This window comes from Myotis yumanensis, unplaced genomic scaffold (genome assembly GCF_028538775.1).
Source record: "Myotis yumanensis isolate MYYU_CA2020_CCGP unplaced genomic scaffold, mMyoYum1.0.hap1 SCAF_3, whole genome shotgun sequence".
NCBI classification, from domain to species: Eukaryota; Metazoa; Chordata; class Mammalia; order Chiroptera; family Vespertilionidae; genus Myotis; species Myotis yumanensis.
Window position 1 is genome coordinate 111,583,824 of NW_027223754.1, and position 17,260 is coordinate 111,601,083.

At 38.0% G+C, this 17,260-nt stretch overlaps 1 protein-coding gene across 8 annotated transcripts in view; it reads right to left on the reverse strand.

The window, feature by feature from the left end:
- The window catches only part of FRY (FRY microtubule binding protein), a 559,746-nt gene that overhangs the window by 49,476 nt on the left and 493,010 nt on the right, over window positions 1-17,260 (reverse strand). For 7 of the 8 annotated variants that reach the window (XM_070409378.1, XM_070409374.1, XM_070409373.1 and 4 more), the window contains 4 exons: window positions 14,173-14,339; window positions 12,853-13,042; window positions 8,439-8,588; window positions 1,869-1,967 (listed from right to left, as the gene is read on the reverse strand). In XM_070409378.1, the coding sequence (XP_070265479.1) occupies window positions 1,869-1,967; window positions 8,439-8,588; window positions 12,853-13,042; window positions 14,173-14,339 (606 nt within the window). The remainder of the gene's footprint in view (window positions 1-1,868; window positions 1,968-8,438; window positions 8,589-12,852; window positions 13,043-14,172; window positions 14,340-17,260) is intronic. The other variant, XM_070409376.1, reaches the window with a different exon arrangement.

A 17,260-nucleotide genomic window follows, 5' to 3' on the forward strand; every position in this document is an offset into this window, starting at 1 on the left:
TGACTCATGCACATCTATCTCTCTGTCATGTTGAGGGTACTTCCGAGGAGGCAGGTCTACTTCAATGTAAGAAAGACTATTATAATAATGGCTCAGCTATTTAGAGTCTGCCAATCTTAAGCATCTGATAGTAACTAATCTCGATATGGAAATGAACCTTTGGGCAGAAAACAAAAAGCACTGAAGAACCAAAATATACACTGACATGGAAAGACTGGTTTGTTCACTGATGAGAATGAAAGGATTAATTTATTAACTGATGATTGAGAAACTGGATAACAATAACAGGTAAAGAGCCACAGAAATAGATGACAGTGGGAACTGTTACAGTAGAATATTGGAACTCTTGCCCTTGGACAGGTCAAGAACATCAATAACAATAGAAATAAACAAAAACCCAGTTACTTTACAATGAATGTCTTCTATGTATGAGACACTGTGCTGGGCTGTTTCTCCATATATTATTTATATTTAAAGGCAATATTGCATTATTTTCATAATACCATTCTCACTCCTAGCAAGAGAGGATAATGATAGAAACTCCCAGGGTAGTTATGAATATTAAATGATTTAATTTAAGAGATTTAACTCTTAGGTTGCTGGACACAGAACGAATTTAGGAAATGATACCTTCTATGACTGATTAAGACTGTTATATTCTTATAAAAATTCTATACATTAATTATTGTCACTATCTTATAGATGATCAATCTGAGATGAGAGAAGGTCAGTAACTTATCAAAGGCCACTAACCCTGATGTGGCTGAGTAGTGATTGGAAGCCAAGTCCATCTGACTTCAAAATTCATGTTCGTGCCTGGCATATCATAGGAAATGCTTCATAGATATTACACAATTATTTGTCAGAAATCCAAGGGTGTGTATGGATGGTTTTTGGATTACTTCTGTCGCTATAATTTAACAATCTAGATCTAAATTTACAATCTAGAAGAAAAGAGTAAAAGCAAGAGCAGAGGCCATGACAAGCTGTGGAGAAACAGTTCCTAAGAGTGGGCAAGAGGAGGAGAGAAATGAGATCCATCTCAACTAGTGTTGGATGAGACTAACACTGGAAGGAAGTAATTAACAGTTTAAAATCATAGAGAAGTTATAACATTGATAAAGTGACATCTCAAGCAGATACCTACTTTCCCTAATTACTTGTTAGGGAAATTATGGGGCTAAAATTGAAAGCTGAAAACTCTCCTGTGTAGATATCATCTATACTAATAAAAGGGCAATATGCTAATTAGACCAGGAGAACTTTTGGGAGACCTTCTGGACAAAGCCATGGTGGTGGGGCCGAGGCAGAGGCGAGGCGGTTAGGAGTGATCAGACCAGGAGAAGAGAGCAGTTGGGGGTGATCAGGCCAGCGGGGGTGGGGGGCTTTTGGGGGTGAGCAGGCTGGCAGGGGGGGGGCAGCTGGGGGTGATCAGGCTGGCATGCAGAGTGGTTAGGGGTGATCAGGCAGGCAGGCAGGTGAGCGGTTGGGAGCCAGTGGTCCCGGATTGCGAGAGGGATGTCTGACTGCCGGTTTAGGCCCAATCCCTGTGGGCCTAAACCGGCAGTCGGACATCCCTGAGGGGTCCCAGATTGGCGAGGGTGCAGGCTGGGCTTTGGGACACCCCCCCCCCCCACACCCCATGCATGAATTTCGTGCACTGGGCCACTAGTTTTATATAATCCACAATATTGACAGTTCTACCACCACTGAATTGGAATTTTAATCCCTAGCAAAGGAATAGATGAAGTTGGTCTTCTCCCCAAAGTATCTCTCTTAGGTTAATACCAATCCCTCCCAGAAGCTCACTGTGGCCAGTTTATTTGGTTTTAATGGAATGCACACACACACAGAAACACAACACTTACTGAGAGAGTGGCCTCTTTTCTGTTGTTGTAGGTGTCTAGATATTCTTGCAGTTCTAAAACACTGAACTTGAGCTTGTCCAGAAGTCCACAAGAAAGAAGCTAAAGACAGAAAAATAATTTCTATTAAAACAGTAGAGATATATCTGGACAAGGCATGGCTATACAGATAGATAAAGAGAGGTATATGGCCCAGCTGGTATAGCTCAGTGGTTGAATGTCAACTCATGAACCAAGAGGTCACTGGTTTGATTCCTGATTGGGGCACATGCCTGGGTTGTGGGTTTGATCCCCAGTAGGGGGTGTACAGGAGGCAGCCAATTGATGTTTCTCTCTCATTGATGTTTCTATCTCTTTATCCCTCTCCCTTCCTATCTATCTAAAATAATTCAATAAAAACATATTTTACAAAAAGAAAAGACAGGTATACTTAGAAGTGATGTAAATGGGGGAAAGGGCTCCCATTTTAGTAAGCTGTGCAATTTGTAATTTTGCTGCAATTGCAATTGAATACTAGCTTGCTAATTCAAATGCAATATGAAAATATCCATTTTTCCCATATCAGTATAGACAGAGAAATCTTAGCAAGTATTCTACAGAAGCCCACATTAAGATATGCTGTCCATTTTATGCATGAACATTAGTATCTTCATCCAGTAATATGCCATGTCGTGTGAAGACAGAACTCTAAATAGCCTTTCAAACTGATTTTGTGTTTAATCTGTACTTTGAGTTATTAAGATAGAATGATTTTTCCAATTGTATGCCTTGCTGCAAGACAGCCAACCACCAATTAACTTTTTAGAAATACTGACTCCTCAGACTTTCATAATTAAAACACATCCTCATTGGTTCTAAACCCCAGTAATTACCCAGCATACAAGATGGTTCCGTGATATGCATGGGAGATGTACAAGAAGTTAACACCCCCTAACCCCTAACCCCAAAGAGCTCACCAGTCTTTCAGGGTTAGAGTTATGTTCATAAAGTCAACACTCAGCACTCAGCCAGGTATTATTTTAACCACACTTTAAACTCATCCCTTGCTGCTTGGGCTGGATGAATGCATCCAGAGGGTAGTTAGAGTCTTGCTGAGGGTTGGGTGTGAGGAAAATAATGACATGCTGCCTCTGGAGACCCATCTGGTTGGGCAACCTAGCATTGTGGGGATAGGCTAGGTCAGCTCTGGAGGGATCACTCACCATAATCATAGCTGTCAAAGTCAGAGTCATCAGAGAAAGGTGGAACTATTTTTTAAAAAATTTATTGGGGTGACATTTGTAGACATGATCATATAAATTTCAGGTGTGGATTTTTATGTTACAAGATCTTTCCAGTTTTCCCAGCACCATTTATTGAAGAGACTATCTTTACTCCATGTGTGTTTCTGAATATTGCACTATGTGCCCACCACCCAAAGTCAAATGTTCTCCTGTCACCTTATATTAGGACCCCTCTTTGTACCTCCACCCCCTTCCCTCTGGCAACTACCACACTGCTGATTGTGTTCACAAGTGTCAGTTTTATATCCCACCTATGAGTGAAATAATATAATTCTTAGCTTTTTCTGACTGACTTATTTCACTTAGCATAATGTTCTCAAGGTCCATCCATGTTGTTGCAAATGGCGCTATTTCATCCTTTCTTATAACTGAGTAGTATTCCATTGTATATTAGTATATGCACCAGATCTTCTTTACCTAGTCCTCTATTGCAGGATACTTTGGTTGTTTACATGTATTGGCCACCCTGAATAATGCTGCAATGAACAGAGGGGTGCCTATATCTTTGCGAATATGTGATTTTGAGTTTTTCGGGTATATTCCCAGGAGAGGGATTGCTGGGTCGTATGGTAGCTCCAAATCTAAAGCCAGACTGTTTTCCATAGTGGTTATACCAGTCTACATTTTCACCAGCAGTGAATGAGGGTTCCATTTTTTCCACAACCTCTCCAACACTTGTTATTTTTTGTCTTCTTGATAATAGCCACTCTAACTAGTGTAAGGTGGTATCTCATTGTAGTTTTGATTTGCATTTCCCTAATTGCTAGTGAGGTTGAACATCTTTTTATATATCTATTGGCTGTTTGTATGTCTTCTTGAAGAGGTATATTTTCAGGTCCTCTGTCCACTTTTTGATTGGGTTGTTTGGTGCTGAGTTTTATGTGTTCTTTATGTATTTTGGAAATTAAACCTTTGTTGGAGCTACTGTTTGCAAATATCATCTCCCATCCGGTTTGCTGCTTCTTTGTTTTGTTGAGAGCTTCTTTTGCTGTGCAGAAGCTTTTTAGTTAGATATAGTCCCATTCATTTACTTTTGCCTTTATTTCCCTTGACTTTGGGGTCAAGTTCATCAAATGTTCTCTATTACCAATATCGGTTCCTATATTTTCTTCTATGTAACTTATTGTTTCAGGTCTTATATTTAGGTCTTTGATCTAATTTAAATTAATTTTTGTACACATGGACACACTGTAATCTAGTTTCACTCTTTTGCATGTGGCTTTCCAGTTTTCCCAGCACCATTTATTGAAGAAACTATCTTTACTCCATTGTGTGTTTCTGGCTCCTTTGTCAAAAATTATCTGTCCATATATGTGTGGTTTTATAGCTGGGCTCTCTATTCTGTTTCATTGATCTGTGTGGCTGTTTCTCTGCCAATACCATGCTGTTTTGATTATCATAGCTCTGTAATGTAATTTGAAGTCAGGTAGTGTGATACCTCCAGCTTTGTTCTTTTTTTCTCAGGATTCCTTTTGTTATTTGAGTTCTTTTGTGGTTTCATACAAATCTGATGATTTCTCATTCTATTTCTTTCAAAAATGACATTGGGATATAGATGGGGATGGCAATAAATATATTTTTTGCTTTGGGTAATATGGCCATTTTAACTATGTTGACTCTTCCAATCCATGAACATGGGATATTTTTCCATTTTGTTGTGTCTTTTTCAATCTCTTTTAATAATGCTTTGTAATTTTCAGTATATAGGTCTTTCATGTTCTTGTGAAGTTTATCTCTAAGTATTTTATTCTTTTGGTTGCAATTGCAAAAGATATTTTTTTTTCATCTCTTTTTCTGTTTTGTTTTTGGTATACAGGATGGCAATGGATTTTTGTACATTGATTTTGTATCCTGCTACTTCACTGTATTTATTTTTCTAATAGTTTATTTTTGGTTGAGTCTTTAGAGTTTTCCATATACAGAATCATGTTATCCACAAAGAGTAACAGTTAGACTTCTTCCTTCCCTATTTGGATGCCTTTTATTTCTTTCTCTTGCCTTATTGCTCTGGGTAGGACTTCCAGCACTATTTTGAATAAGAGTGGTGAGAGTGGACCTCCTTGTCTTGTTCCTGATCTTAGAGGAAAAACTTCAGTTTTTCCACCATTGAGTATGATATTAGCTGTGGGCTTATTAAATATGGCCTTTATTATGTTGCGGTACTTTCTTCTATTCCTATTTTATTGAGTGTTTTAATTATAAATGGATGTTGTATCTTATCAAATGTTTTTTCTGCATCTACTGATAAGATCATATGATTTTTGTCCTTTCTTTTGTTAATGTGGTGTATTATGTTGATTGATTTGCATATGTTGAACCATCCTTGTGCTCTTGGAATGAACCCCACTTGATTGTGATGTATTATTTTTTAGACTATTGTATTCAATTTGCTAGTATTTTGTTTAGGATTTTTGCATTATATTCATCAAAGATGTAGGTCTATCTTTGAGAATGTTCCATGTGCACTAGAGAAGAATGTATAATCTGATGTTCTGGGATAAAAGTTCTGTAAATGTCAATTATGTCCACTTGGTTCAGTGTTTCATTTAAGGCTAATATTTCTTTATTTATTTTCTGTTTTGTTGATTTGTATAGAACTGTCAATGGACTATTAAGATCCCCAACTATGATTGTGTTTTGATCTGTTTCTCCCTTTAGTTCTGTGAGTAGTGGTTTTATATATTTGGTGTTCCCTGGTTGGGTGCATATAAGAAGTGTTATGTTTTCTTGATGTAGTGTTCCCTTTATCATTATAAAGTGTTCATTTTTGTCTCTTGTTATCTTTAATTCTATTTTGTCTGATATACCTATGGCTACATATGCTTTTCTGTGGATGTTATTTGCTTAGAAAATTCCACCCTTTAACTGAATCTGCCTTTGTCTTTGCAGCTTAGATGTGTCTTTTATAGACAGCATATGGTTGGGTTTTGTTTTTTGATCCAGTTTGCTACTCTGTGCCTCTTTATTGGTGAATTTAGACCTTTTACATTTAGGGTAATTATTGATGTATGAAAATTTCCTATAGCCATTTTATATGTTGCTTCCTCCTAGTTCCATGCCTCCATTGGTTCTTTTCCTTTGTGTTTCTGAGTGTTGTTTTTGTTTGGTGGTATTTCATATTTCTTTCCTTTGTTTCCTTTTTTTTTCTTTTTAAGTTGTATGTCCTGGTTTGGAGATTTTGTTTGTGGTTATCATTAGGTTTACAACATAAAGTTGCATATATACTGTAGTGTTTTCCCTTTTGAATGCATTTGATCTTCATCTTCCTTTGCCAGTTCAGAACTTTTGTGTTCTTGTTGTTGCAAATTATCCCTGTTTATGCTGCAAGTTTTTTGGTGATTTTACTAGTAGTGTTGTGACCTTATTTCTTTGTTTTAGGTAAAATAACTCCCTTGAGTATTTCTGCAATGGAGGTTTTCTGGTGATAAAATCCCTCAGCTTCTGTATGTCTGGGGGCACCTTATTTCTCCTTCATATTATTCATGGTTGGTAATTTCTCTCTTTCAGACATTTGAATATTTGGTTGCACTCTCTTCTGTCTTATAGAGTACCTGCTGAGAAGTGGGATAAAATTCTGATGGGTTTTCATTTGTAGGTCTTTTCCTTCTTTTCCTTGGATACTTTGAGAATTTAATTTTTTCTCTGTCATTAATTTTTGACAGTTTTAATACAAACTGGAGAGGGCCTCTTTGGATTGATGTAACTAGGTGTTCTGTTTCATTCTTGGATTTGAGGATCTAGTTCTTTCCATAGATTTGGGAAGTTCCTATCCACCATTTGTTTGAATAGACTCTCTGTTCCTTGCTCCTTCTCTTCCTCCTCTGGAATGCTTATTATTCTCATATTGCTTTTTCTGATGGAGTCAAACAGTTCTCATAGAGCTCTTTCATTTTTCTTTATGCTCAGGTCTCTTTCTTCTTCCCTTTTTGTCATTTCTTTTCTAGATATATTTGATATCACTTATTCCTTCCTCCACTTGCTTGGCTCTGTTTTCTATGCTCAGTAGTTCACTCTTAATCACCTTAATTGTATGCTTCAGTTCAGGATTTCTAATTTTTTTTTTTAAAGTTTCAATCTCCTCAGTAAAGTACTCGTTTTGTTCATTGATTTGTTTTCTGAGTGCATTGAATTGCCTGTGTATATTTTCTAGCATCTTATTGAGTATTTTCATACGGCAATTTTGAAATCTCTGTCATTTATATCACATATTTCCATATGTTCCAGCTTGCTTTCTGGGGATTTTTCATTTTCTTTCTGGTTATCCTCATTACTGTGGTTGTTCATGGTATTTGCTGTTCTCCTTTGCCTATGCATATATCTCTGTATATTATTTTCCAGTAAATTGTGCTTAATTGCAAGATTTTTTACCTCTGTGATGTCACAGTTCTGATCTCCATGGCTTCCATAAGATAGTACAGCAGTGCTGCTTGGGGATAGGTTTTGTTTTGCCTTCACCATAATGGTGACCCCTGACCTCCATGGGGTCCCAACCCAAGCACTCCACCTGGAGATTATTCACAGAGGGAAACAGTCCTTGTACGGAAATAGTTCTTGGTTTATATGCTCCTTGACCCAATACCAAGAACAATGGGAGGCAAGTTTTGGGAGTACAAGTGGTGGCAAGGCTCTGTGGTTCTGTTTTTTTTGTCTGAAACAACTCTTCCCAGCCCAACAGTGGAAAGTCACATGGCAAAACCCCATGCTCTGTCAGGCATCTGCTGCCTCAGTCACTCTTTACTCCATTCATAGCTTGCCCTGCTGGACTTCTCCCTGTAGCTCTCTGTTCCACCTGGCCGAAGGAAGTGCCTGCTACCACTGGTTTCCTCCACTCTTCAGGATGGGCCGTGAGCTGCCAGCCTCAAGGCTGTGTCTGTGGGCCATCAGAGCTTTCCTCCCTTCTCATGTCCCTGCTTATTCCAATTGTCCACTTTTAGATGTTTCAATGCACTGGTCTCTCAGCTGTGCCTCTGTATTGAGCAGGTAATTCTTTGTTGAATTATAGTTGGTTTACTTGTTGAAATTTCAGGGGGAGTGGCCAAGCGGCTCTCTCATGCCACCATTCCTCTGACCTGGAGCTTTCTTTTGATTATCTGAAATGACTTGCCTTGGCTTGGCTGGTACTGCACCTTCATTACTGTGCTCACTTCAGCCTTTGGGAATCATCACAACCCACTGCTGCTCAGAAGCAATGAAAGTATCACTCAGACAAACCACAACACTAACAAACCCTTCTGTCATCCACACCAGAATCTGGACAGGCCATTGGCCTCCAGAGGACTGGGACACTCACAGTCTCAGCATCCACGAAAAGTGTGGGGCACTCGGAGCATGAGGTGAGCATTTGGGAGGAGCTGACAAACTTGGACCCGATCCCCCTGAGGTTGTCTCCAAGGTAACTGGCCGCATCACAGGTTAGAAAGCAGAACCTTTTCTGAATATTCTGAAAGGCAAAATAGTTATTATTTGTAAAGGTTTAACTTATGGACTAGACTTTTTAAAAAAAAAATTGATAAAAACTGTCAAATGAGCCTAGGTCCTGAGTGAGTGTGGACAGGGAGGAATGGTAATAGAGTGAAAATTTGTGTGAAGTAAATAATCATGCAATATGGACAAAGATTATTCCTAAAATATCACTTCCCAACATGCAGATGCTCATAGAGTCATTCCAGTAAGTGTGGGTTTCCTTTATGCTGGTGGCCAGTGTTGATCAGCATCTAGGTCCTCCTCTCTTGTCTGTCAGATCATTAAGGACTTATTCAGGTTACATCAATGTGGGTGAGATAAAAAGGTTATAAAATGGAACTCCTTTCTGTTTCCCAAGATCACAGCTCCCTGAGACAAAGCTGAAATAGTGCCACTTAAGCTTCTGGAGCAGGAAGGAGTAAATGCTACCTGTGACCTAGAATAATATCTCCCCTGGGAGTGTGTCTGAGTAAGTGCCTAACTCTGTCCTATAGCACTGTCCACATGAACTCATTAGTCCTCACAACCAGATGATGAAACTGAGGTTAAAAGAGGTGAAATTACTTGCTTAAAGCTCATGCAACTAGTAAGTAATAGTATAACGGTGAGCCTGACTCCAGCATTCACATTTCTTCCAGAAATGTGTAACACTTCCTAAAAGTTATGGTTCCTCCTGTATTGCCTGAGAAAAAACTTTAATTAGAAAAAGTCTGATTCACTGTGCTGTGTCAGTGCCCCAATGAGAACATTTTTAGTCTCCTAATATCTAACACACAATATCTTTAACCAAAAGAATAGAATAATTAATGAAAAAATAATTCCAATCCTAAGCATTGACTTTCTCCAAAGAGATCTCATGCTTTTTGAGTTGTAGAATCTCATCCATGGTAAAGCTGATCTTCCTGGTTATGGAAAAATTTGCATGTCCCCAAAGCTACAGCAGGTTCTTTATAAGTTATACTAGGTAAATGCCAACCATACTGCATATTATTTATTTTTTCTATCTAGAAATTCTGGTATAATACATAACATATATCTGTATTTATTTTGTTACATTAACTTTCTGTGTGAAACAAAAACAAAAAACAAAAACTCTGACCAAATGTTAAAGCAGAAAGTATTGGGAGATGCCATGTCTAGCATCACAGCAGCTAGTATAGTGGCAGAACTGGGAGTGGGATTCAGGTCCCCCAAACAGTTTGGGGTTCTCAATTTACCTATGGATAAGGTGAAATCTGGATTTATTGTTTATTGTACTGAGAAGCTGGATCTTCCAGGGAACTTTAGAGCCACATAAAAAGGCAGGTGCTATTTAAGGGACATAAATTCAGTTTTGTCCTCCTGACTTTCATCTGAACACATCCTATAATTTGGTGGCACTGGGTGATGCAATGACAATATTGTAACACAGGAGCAGCTGGAAGGAAATATACTGACCAAGACACTTGGAAAGATGTCCAAATTGGATCATTATAAACCATTTCCTTGCTTTTAAAACCAAATTATTTTTTGCAATTACTTCCTCTCTGTTTCCTCCAAAAACCACAGAAATACAGGAAAATGTGGTGTTCATATACACAGGAAAATGTTGGAAAATAGTAAACAGACATGGTGAGGACATGACAATAGGTTAATAGATTCCATGTTTGAAATGTATTTCAATTCTAGCACATTTTGATACTCTTATTGCTCTCAATCACATGGTATTTGGTAGTAGTTAAGAAAGTTCTTACGGCTATATGTAATATTAAAACCAAAACAGGAGGTACACATTTGTATTATCATTGCAGATAAACTCCATGAGGATTCATCTAATACATTTACTGAGCAGATATTGTGTGCTAGTGAAGGTGCCAGCTACTGGGTAGTCAAAGACATAAGGAGGCTTCACTCATTGAAATGACGAAGAACCAGGGATTTGCATGTAATCTGGAGGATAGTTCAGGTACAAAAGGAGATGACTTCTCTAAGCAGAGAGAAAAGTATTGCTCAGGACTATAAAATTGAGCATGAATAGTCTAGTAACTATAATAAGACAAAGTTACTACAACAGTCAAACTCAGATAGGCATTATTAACCATTTAAAAATACACTTTAGAACAATCTAAATAAGAAATTACTTCGCTTCTGAACTCTTAACAATGAAATTGACCTCAAATGGTAGCTTTCTGGTCATTTGTTTTTTTAAATTTCAATCTGGTTTAATGTTAGGGTGTTTCTGGAATTTTTATCTTTAAGCAGCCAACTGTTTTCTGACTTAAGCCTGGCAGCTCTTGCAGTCCCCAGTTAATCTCAGACACAATCTTAGTTTGTCCACTTAAACTTCTCATAGGTTCCACTGAAAGTAAATTGAAAAACTTGAGAGACAGCAGCACAAATAACACTCAGTGAGTAACCACGGCCTAAAATTTACAAAAAATGGGTCATATAAAGGGCCTCTGGGCTGAAAAACAGACTTCACTTCTATATTAACTAAATGACAACTTCTTGAATTTAAAATGATTTAAGGCAGATGATCCCAGTTTATTCATTTTGCACTTTTAATATAGTTCCTTATATTCCTGCCATTGGTTAGAGGGCTCATCCTTGAGTCTAAACAAGTCATCGTCCCTGTCTCTGATATACTCTACAGAACTCAACATCTAACAATATTTACTTGGGTTCTAACTTGTGTCCCCACTTATCTATCAATTATTTATGTCCATTCAAAGTTGGAACTGCATAGTTATTTTCCATGTATTATCAGTGGCAGTTCTGTTTTATGCATTATTAAAAATAAAGTTAAGAAAAATGCTTTTCTGAAAATAATTCAAGAAAAGCATTTTGATTATAGGAAAATAGGAACTTGAAATAAAGTAAAAATAAGAAAATAAAAAACAACCATTATCTTATTACCCCAAATAAACTACAATGAAATGCTAGTGTATAATCTTCATTATTTTCTAGGCATTAGAAAGAGGATCAGTATTCTATATATATTTTAACACCAGTTTTCTTTTAAACTATATGGTAACCATGTTTCCATGTCAGTAAATCTTCAACTATGACCTCATCTTCCTGGCTGAGTCAATATCTGCTTCAAACACAGCACACAAGGCTAGTTAACTACAATGATGCTTGAAGACCTTAGAGTTTCTTCCTAAGAAGGCAACTTTTCTCTTCTTCAGTTGTCTCCCACCTCTGCCAACATTTGATGAAAATTGGAGAGTAAATGTTCAGAGCAAGACAAATAAAATTTTGCAAGACCAGAAGCAGGTAGCCATAAAAATAAACTTTTAAGCACCAACCAGAAGTTGAGTTCCTGCCATCTCTGTAGTTGAGTCATTTTTAAATGTGCTTGAAGCTAACAAGTTGAATCTGAAGGTGCCCACACAAGAGACGCTTACATATAGCTGTGTGTGTCCAAAACCCCCAGGTACCTGGCTGGTGTGTGTGTGTGTGTGTGTGTGTGTGAAATCCAGCCTTCCCACTCCCTGCCGGCCACATCTGGTACTGCAAACCTCACTAGAGTCTAGTGGTGGGGGGGGGGACACGACATTGGTTCCAATTTGCACAAGGGCATTATATGGACTAGATGGGCTGTGGTTCACACAGCAGACTCAAATGATGACTTTCCATCTGTTTAGAATCAGCTAAAGGAAATAAGCAAGTGTTCATAGCCACACCTAGCATGTTTAAGGAATTCATAGGGTGGATAAAAGACAAAGAAAGGAAAAACACAAAGAAAAAAGATGCAGGAGAGGTCTCAGAGAAAAGCAGAAATAGGGGAGAGGCTTGGAGGAAGATTTCACTTAATGGTCCTGATATCATGGAGGCTTGGGATTCATGGCACCAATAAAGGCCAGAATGTCAGAAGTGAGCAGGACATCATGGCAGACTAAGTCATTGTTTTTTTTATTGATTAAGGTATTACATATGTGTCCTTATCCCCCCATTGCTCCCTCAACCCTCACTCATGCCCTCACCCCCCTGGTCATTTGAGGGCAAGATCTTCACAATACCAGTGTGAGAAGGTTAAGTAGATTAAGGCTGAACAGAAGAAAGGATGAAGTCAGAGGAGAGAGAGAGAGAGAGGGAAAAAGAGAGAGAGAGAGAGAGAGAGAGAGAGAGAGAGAGAGAGAGAATATGTTTGGAGGAGAAAATAGTATAAACCCAGAACTAAACAGCAATCCCTTCTTAAATGAGAAGTTAGCTGGCTCCCAAGAGAGCCCAACTGTTTTGACTCGAGGTGAGCACGGTACCTTAAACAAGGAAGAGAACACGTGAAACGTGTACACAGCACAGGAGCCATCAGAGTCACACATGAGCTGGTTGATGTGGCTGCGCCAGGCTTCCTCTGCATCGTCACAGGCTGCAGGCTGAAATGCAGCTAGGATGGCCGAGAAGAAGGGTGAGGGCGGGGGAGAGACTCTCCTGTCACCTTCTCCAAAGCTGGAAGAAATAACGACTGTGTCAAGAAGTGATGTCCTTCCCTACAGTGTGGTGTAAGTGCTACTTCTGAGTCAGCCTCATGAGGGGTCCCACTCTGTCAATTCCTCTGTTTGAGGTATGCTCTGGGAATCTGGCTTTCATTCAAAGGTCTCTGAGATTCCAAAAAATAGAATTTTCACTTCTAGAATTTCTGTGATTCTTCCAATTCTGATTCCTTTCTACAGATTTGGTACATCTTTCAGCCTTCAGCAGCTCTCTTTCACGTGTCTAGATGGCCACTCTCCAGACACAGTAACATTCTTTTCTGTGCCCTTTCAGTTCTTGGGATTTTTCATTGTGAAAAATTAGAACAAAAATTTTGAATCTTTTACCTTTTCCTTAATGAAGGCAAATGCATAAATGCCCAGAAGGAAAGTGGAAGGAGGAAAGGAAAGAGGAATGCAGAGAGGAATGAAGGAGAGATTATGAACAAAAGTTAAAAGGCAGATCCTCCTCTGGGCATTTCCATAAGCTCTTTGGTGCGGGGATACTGGCCACTGTAACAGGAGCCCTTTGTCTAGCCACATCAGAAACTTTTACTTATTTTCAATGTTCAGAGGAGTGATTTTAGGGTTCTGATTTTCTTCTCCTGAAGTAAGCCTGTAGCCTGTGATTTATTCTAGATGCCATATTAGGATTTACATCTCTATTCCTCTTTAAATTTTTTCCTATTTGTATTCGCTGACTATATCTCACTCGTCTTAGAAATATGAGGCTAGAAGCCATCTGCTTGAAAAAGCACAGGTTTTTAGCTTATAAAGAGCCTCTTGTTCTGGTCTTTCAACTCAAAATGGAAAGAACTCCTCATTTCTGAGGCTTGCCAATCTTGCTTATTTTCAAAGCTCACAAAGACCATGTCCTTATTGGCTTTATGTTACTTTGTGGCTTTATAAGTTCCTACATGAGAACCTTTTTGGTTCACGTGGGCCCTACACTGGAGATGGATGATTCCAACCCATTAGGAGCCCACTAGGTTATGTGTCAGTTTGAACTCTTTCATTAGGAGGTCCCAGCAGCGTGAGTATTAAATTCAACTTGAGTCACAGGCCACACATACTAGCACCACACATTTCTGCCAAGGGCTTCTCTACCTTGCCAGAGTGAACTGGTCCAGGGTTTGGTTGCTTTTTTCTTCTGCCTCAGTCATATCCAGACTAAAGCTATCACTACATTCAAAAGTTGCTGGGAGTTCATTGATGGAGGTAGAAAGATCATCTTCGTGTATGGTGGTCTCCTCCTCCTCCTGTACAGCTTCAGCCTGGAAAATGAAGAGAGAAAAGACCCTTCCAATATATAAGAATATATGGGAAAGTCTGTTCAACTGAAGGAAAAGAGCTGAAATGCTGACAGTGACAGAAGTTGGGGGCATTTGTTTTCTAGTTATAATGTCATCAATTTCTATAAGCAGACTCAGGAACTATCTGAAGTACTATTCTTTTTTTTACTTTTCATTCTTCTTCACAATGGTTCTCAAAGAGGCTCTTGGGAGGTTACCATATTTGACTATGATTATGGAATACAGAGGCTAAAATTGGAAAGACCACAGTACCCCTGTTCTGACCTCCACATTTAATGAGGAAATTATGCCCCATGTGAGAAAGGCCTTTCCTAGTATCTCATCAGAGCTGGAGCTGGGGTTAGAAACACCACTACTGGATTTGGAATGCTTTTCATTGAACAACCCCAGCCTATCCAGATATAACTCTGCAACACAGAACTCCTCACCTATGGAAATTAGGATTTAGAACCCTCAGTTACAGTACAGTAGATGTTCTAGAAATGTATCCAGTGTGCATGAATGCCCCATAGTGATCACTGAGCTGCCACACTGACAGACCTTTCCATACTGAAAACCCTCTGAGATCCACTGATGTATGAAGGGCTGTTTCCCCATTACTATAAAATGTAGAATGAGCAGCAAAATTAAAGGGTTGCAGGGCAGGTAGAACTGGGATCAGGAAGGGGCAGGAAGGAGTCATAACAAGTAAAATGGAAAAAAAGCCATAGAACTGACTTTTCTTTATGAGAGGAAGGAAGACAACTGTGTTACAGACCAGAAGAGAAGAGAAATTACACATACATGCTTCAGTGAATCATTTTCTTAAACACAAAATCAGGGCAAAATAGAAATGTCTATAAATTAGAGCATTATCATAGACATTTTGCCACCAATTTAGTATTTTAAATTGAGGATTAATAGGAAATTAAAAAGGGGTGTTTAAAGATGTGTTAGGGAATTAGCATGTCTCATGTCTTTAAAAGAATTGCTGATAAATACTGGATTTTGGAGGCCTATCCATATCTGTTTCTTGCTGCTTTTTAAAACTGGAGTGGTGCCAATGAGACTGGCCATGGGTGACTGGTCTGGGTTATTAGTGTACATAAACTTAATCTATTAGGGGAAACCTGAGTTCTTATAAAAATATCTTTTATTTTCTCTTTGTAACATCATAGGTATATAAAACCTAGCAGAAACCAGATTATGTTAAACAGAGATAGCTTTCCAGAAATTAAACTCAATCTTTCCTTGATAGAATTAGATGATATCTGTTTCCATAAAATATTATTATTTAGATAATGCTTTTCATGAGCAAGCTATATAACTTAGCATTAAAAATAGAAAAATGCCTATTCCAAGAATGAGAAATATCAAGTGCTAATAACTTCACACTTATTTTGTGATGTCTTTTCCATGAAATTTAATTTCTTAATTTTAGGATTCTGGAGTTTTAATGTCAGATAAATTTCCTTTCTGGCCCCCCTTTTGGCTAAAAAAGGGCTCTACTAACTCTAAGAATCCTTGATCATAGCCCCTTTGCAATGGGGCAATCTTAGAAATAATTTTTCTTTAAGCTTCAATATTTTTAGGTGATACAATTTGGTTGGTTGTTCTTGGTTTAAAGTATGTAAGATTTGCCGAAACCGGTTTGGCTCAGTGGATAGAGCGTCGGCCTGCGGACTGAAGGGTCCCAGGTTCGATTCCGGTCAAGGGCATGTACCTGGGTTGCGGGCACATCCCCAGTGGGGGATGTGCAGGAGGCGGCTGATCGATGTTTCTCTCTCATCGATGTTTCTAACTCTCTATCTCTCTCCCTTCCTCTCTGTAAAAAATCAATAATATATATATATATATATATATATATACATATATATATAAAGAAATTTCTTAAAGTATGTAAGATTTTCCTAGATCTCAGATCTATTTTTAGTGAACCATAAAAGAATACAGAATATTACATTTTCCCACATTATGACTTTTTTCCATTAGAAGTATTAGAAAGAATATACTTTTATAAATTTTTTCTTATTTTATTTTCTCTTTCAAACATATTATTATGACCAATATCAAGATAAAGACAACTTTATCTTAACAGGAATAGGTTATTTTGGTATGTCTAATATGAAAAAACAAAATTCTAATCTGAAGAGCACATACAGAATGTCCCACAAATATATATACACACACTTTAACAGCTGATAGGTCAATTTGAAAATGAAATGTATTTTAATAAAAATGTCTTTATAATTATTCAAAGTGTGTGTGTACATTTTTTGGGACACCCTATATATGAACATAATGTGGGAATTAACAGTTTTACAGAGAGGATATTTTCTGGAAATTTTGATAAATAAGCTTTAAATTAAATATTCATTGTTAGGTTTTTCTTTTAAGCTGACCATTTAAATAAGAAAATGGTATTCATTACTTACTTTTCTCCTCAGAGAGCCTGGCTAGGGCTGTTTGGGTGAATCTGTTTTGTTCATAATACTGAAAATTCTGATAGTATGCCAAAAGGCGAGGCTTGAATCAATGTACAAATTGTATAATTGGTTCCTACATAAGAAAAAATTTCCTCCAATACATGCACACACCCACACTTCAACAGCACATTGTTTTATAAAAGTCATGACAAAAAACAGCAGTTTCCCAGTCACAGTGTTCTCAGACATATACCAGTTTGTTCTGCCAGTAATTAATCAGCTGTGTTCATGCTGAATGGAAAATGCAGACTGTTTCATTTCTAGAAGACCTCTTATCAAAGCTCTTTCAACCAACAAGTGGCTGCTCAAGTTATGAGGGTAAAACAACTTAAAACATAGGCTTAGGTGCACAAACTCAATTACATAAAAAAAGGAAGGAAGAAAAAGATGAAGGTAGATCCTCTACATGCAACCCGT